The following is a 4,993-nucleotide window of genomic DNA, read 5'->3' as shown; positions in this document are numbered from 1 at the left end:
TGCTACAAAAATAGGTCTTTATTCTTAGGAAAATATAGTCAGAGCTAGCTTCCTTATGCTATACATAAAATCTTAACATCAGAGGCAGTACAGATAGTACAGATAGTTTTTGAACTGATCTCCAAACAAGCACAAACCCACTACGTTGAAAAGAACAGGTAATTTTGAGGTTTTTGGCAAAAGACAGTACTTCACACATCTAATCCAAATCAAAGAGCCTGCAGACAGTTTTCAGTGAAATAAAAGGAATGAAATAAATATAATTTCTACAGATAAATATATGTAAGAGAATTTAAATAAGCTAACAGAACTAATTTTTTTAAATAAAAGTACTAGTCAGGTACAAGCTTTTGTTTCTCAATGCCAGACTTCTAGATGTTTATCAGACTACTGTTAATATCATTAAAAACCTAATCTTGGGCCAGGGCATTAGTTTTAATACTATTTTGCATTCGTAAAAAAGATTTTCTTTCAACTGAATGCTCCTGGCCCTGAAAAATATTTTAGGCATATTACTGAAGGCAGACTGTGGTACTAATAAAACTTGTATCTTAAGTACTTTTTTAAAAAGTGACAGACAAAAAAGTCCATCCACTAATTTGCCCACAGTTAAAAATGTTTTTGAACATTGGCTGATAATTAGCATCTTAAGAAAAGTAGTGGCATGCCCTATTGAGTGGTATGACTGAGTAATTAATACTACACTTTAAAACATCATCCCCACAAGTCTGTTCATTTTATGTATTGTTATTTCTTGATTCATTTTAAACCCACCACTGAATTCCTATGGTCAGATTGAAAGTTTATGGTATATATCACTGGGGAGAAAATGACCATGGTGGGTATTCTTAAAGTTTTAGGAACCTGAAATCTTTTACTCTAGGGGGGTAGCTCCCTCACCTAAATGCAGAAGTCCTACTCTGTAATTTCTCCCCTTAAACAGACTATATGTCATGCTCTGTTTGGTCTTTTTTCCTATGTTTCTGAACACTGACTTTTGGCTTAGCAGTCAAAACAGCTGTCCTGAATGTGACAATTTTGCACATCTAGCATGATATTCACCCTCATTAAATCTTTTCAAATAGATTCATACAAGTGAATACCCGAGGTCACCCCATCAATCCATTCCTATGCATGCTATTCCTATTTTATCATGAAGAAAGTGTAAATCATTAAATCAGACTTGCAGTCATTGGTAGATTTCTCATGATGCTACAACAATGGCCGTCATGAGTGTGCAACCGCTTTTTGTGCTAAACCCCCCATTTATTTCTAACATCTGATTCAATCACAATGCTGAAAAACTTTCCACAAAATGCATGATTGGGAGAATATATCTAACACAATTTTCTCACAAAGCAACTTTCTGAAAACTGATTAACTAAAGTGATGATCACTTTTGATTGCCAAGTAGTCTGCAGAAACAAAATCTTGCGTCTGCTTTGGTTAGGTAACTCAAGTTTGTTTTGTTATTTTTCAACAATCAGAATGCTTTAAGGATACATTTTCACCCCAAGGAAGGGACTTGATTCTTGGATTTAAGACCCATTCCTTGACAATTATATACAAAATTTCTTTTAACTTGTCATCTATCCATTCTTTGAAGCTGTCAAAGCCAAGAACCCATAAACAAATCACAAATATCAATAACCTACATTAGTTAACATTCCCCTTTTTTAACATGTTGACATTTTCACTAAAGGATTAGTTATTTTTGCATTTCCATTTCTCATATCCCATGACATTCCATAAAAATTGCATTATTGCTTTATAGGCCACACAACATTCAAAAGTATGTTTATATGCATTGCCTGTTTTCCTTGATCTGATAAGAGTTTGATACTGATTTTACTACAGAAATTTAAGTTTGAAAATACCAGTTAGTATTTCTTCTCAGTACTTAATTGTTCACATCACTAATCACTACATGCATATTTAGCTCTGATTATATTGCTCAAAAACTGCACCCATTATCAGAACAGTGCAAATGATTATTTAATTTTAAAAGTAATTATAATGGCTTAAATTCAAAGTTAGTCAAATGAACACTGTCAAGTAATTTCACTTGAGTGTGTATATATTTAATCACCACTGTTTACATTACCCATCAATTCTTCACAAATTTTTTTAATATCAGTTTTTCCTCCCAAATCCCCAAACTAAGAATGCCAAATAGTCTTGGAAACCCACAGCTCCATATTTTAATATTTTCTTAAGAACACATTTGTGAACTCACAAAAATGTTCATCTTTCAACTTTGACAATGCAGCTCTTACTTAAGTCAAACAAACCTGTTCTAAAATCCCAACAAATAATTCTGAGAATTAACTTAAACACCTTGACAGTGTCCCTTAAAAAGGGTATGACAGTAAAGTGCCAATAGGCATGGCAATGACCTCTTTGATGGGATCATTTAACTCCTTGGACCTGGGAAGTGCCAGCACCAAGGATTACACTGAGATTCAATTTTACTGAAGGCTACATTTAGTTTACCCACTTTCCACAACCTATTACTCATTTTATGTTAGAATGAAATGTAAATGTTTTGTGTAGCCCTCAAACTTACACTAAGATTTGAGAGATGTACTTTAAAAAAGCACGGGGTAATATATAAAATCAGTGGCAAAAAGTTTCATTAAGCACCAGGAACTAATTTTTGTCACCCCATACTCATTTTGTAGGTAATGTTTCAATAACCGGCAAGGCACATTTACATATATTCCAATGAATACTTATTGACAAATTTTAAATTACACTCTATGTCCCAGCTATCCCAGTAACTGACATACAACATACTAAAATGGTTTATTAAGATAACATAAAAAACCAATTAATGTGAAACATACAGGCTATTGGCAACCACTATCTAAAATTATGTTAAGTACAAATAAACATACTGAAATGTGTGCATTTCTAAGTTTTTAAACCAGAATATTTCTACACTAACACACATTTATATTAATGACACATAAAAAAAATAAAAACTTTATTACAAAAATAAGTTACACTCGCCTCCAGCTTACAGTATAAAACAATTTTATTTGCAGGAATGCAAAAATGATTGTTTGCCATGAGCATTTTGAACATATGACATGTCTAATTTTCTTGTTAAATTTGCATTTACTGGGGAAACTGGTGTGTATAAAACCTTAATTAAGTATAAGCTCTGATCTTCATCATGGTGCCTATTGGGTATGTGATATAACTGCAGTATCCCTTTGGGGAAGGGGAAAAGGGATTTCTTTATACCAAGTCCTAATTAAACTATAATTTCACTTTTGACTTTAAGCTATCGATTTAGGACTTGGCAAAAAATTTTGAGGGTGATTCAATAGAGGATGCTTCACCACTGAACACTCACTGTCATCAAGGTGCTTTAGAAAATTAAAAACATAGCACAAATGATTGTATTCTATTCTACAAGTTATCATGACCTGCATAAGAAATGGAAAGCTGATTCACATTTTTGCAGTGATCAGCAGTAAGAAATGCACTAACGAAACATACCTTTTACCTAAAAAGCTAAACTACAGCCATATACTAATTTCTATGATTTATGAAAAAACTTCAAAATATCCAAATGTCAGGCTTTGCTGTACAACTGTCAGTTTTAGTCTGACTTTTTATAAAGGGACACTGCAGTATTTAGTACAAGTTCGGATGCACTTTTTTTGAACATCTGATGTCTTACAAAAGTAACATCTTGCTAAACTATTATACATCCAAATAACTACAATATCTGAAGAAGCAAGGCTGCTTTTTCAGCCACAAAATACGACAAAAGCAAGGCCTGTTATGATGTTCATGAGGAAGTCTTACAAGCCTCTGAAACTAAAGGCAACTAAGAATGTTACATTTGGTATATTTAAAATCTTACCCTCATATCATTTAACAAGCCTTGCTTTTATCTACAAAGATTTTCTATGTACAGTACAGACAGGGTATAGTTCAATCCTCTGCTACTGAGGTAGTTAACCAACCCTTTAAAAAAGGTTCTGAAAAGAACCACTATCTGGAATGCCTGACTAACCAGCTCTGATGATTACACCTGAAACTGCATATCTGAACACAATTCAAAAGTGATTACTATAAAAAAGATATAGACAATCATGATTAACCTTGGTGAGCAGAAATAAAAGTTAAGGATACCAACAATGGCATTCATCTATACCACTGCAATAAAATTTAAATGCACAAATTCAAGAGAATATTTCAGAAAACCAATGCTGGGATCCTTAATTTAAAAAAACAGGGGAAAAATCTACTTAGAGCAGATTTTTTAAAGAGAAGAACTTTATTCTTTATTAAGATACCATGCTAGAAGTTATGAAGAATTTCTGTTGGAACACATTTGGAAAATAGAGTAGCTTTAGTTTAATAACTTGCACTGCAGAGAAAATTGTTAAAGAAATTCATATCAAAGTCCAAGTATTAGTTCAATGTCCTGTATTTGATTCCATGATCTTCATAGGAAGGTCTTCTGCAATAGAATATGCTCCTATACAGCCGAGATATTTAAGGTTGCTTGATTTCCTTACCATTACTCCACTGCAAGCTTCTGGTGTAATCCCACATAGCAAGTCAGTCTTCATTGTAACAGGTCAGGACCGGCCTCGACCCCTTTTCCCTGCTAGCCAGGTAACAAAAGGAATCAGTTAGATAAATCATTTTAGATTAGTAATGTGTACATACATAATGAAAACATTAAAAATAGATAAAAGCTTTAACATAACAATTCTTAATATAAAGTCTAATAAAAAATTTCCTTTAATAATTATTCACTTTTCACTTGAGATTTTTGGTGTGCTTTTTGCCCTTTATTGGGGGGAAGTATGAAGAGTACTGAATTGAGGTTTAAAAACCTCATTTTCTTCACAAACTGATTTTATTAAAAAAAAAAAAAAAGGAAAATAAAAGCTAAGGTAAAACCTAACAGAAGTTACACCTTAATGTATTTGCCTCCATTAACTTTCAGGAAATTCCTGTTTCATAA

The 4,993-nt window shown here is 32.7% G+C and overlaps 1 protein-coding gene across 5 annotated transcripts in view; it reads right to left on the bottom strand.

The window, feature by feature from the left end:
• Positions 1-4,993, bottom strand: part of SYNCRIP (synaptotagmin binding cytoplasmic RNA interacting protein) — a 30,362-nt gene continuing 25,369 nt past the window's right edge. For 3 of the 5 annotated variants that reach the window (XM_069598330.1, XM_069598329.1, XM_069598335.1), the window contains one exon: positions 1-4,630. In XM_069598330.1, the coding sequence (XP_069454431.1) occupies positions 4,589-4,630 (42 nt within the window). In that variant the 3' untranslated portion in view covers positions 1-4,588. The remainder of the gene's footprint in view (positions 4,631-4,993) is intronic. The other 2 variants (XM_069598333.1, XM_069598332.1) reach the window with 1 other exon arrangement.

This window comes from Ovis canadensis, chromosome 8 (assembly GCF_042477335.2).
Source record: "Ovis canadensis isolate MfBH-ARS-UI-01 breed Bighorn chromosome 8, ARS-UI_OviCan_v2, whole genome shotgun sequence".
In the NCBI taxonomy this organism is placed as follows: domain Eukaryota; kingdom Metazoa; phylum Chordata; class Mammalia; order Artiodactyla; family Bovidae; genus Ovis; species Ovis canadensis.
This window is presented reverse-complemented; position numbering and strand designations above follow the sequence as displayed.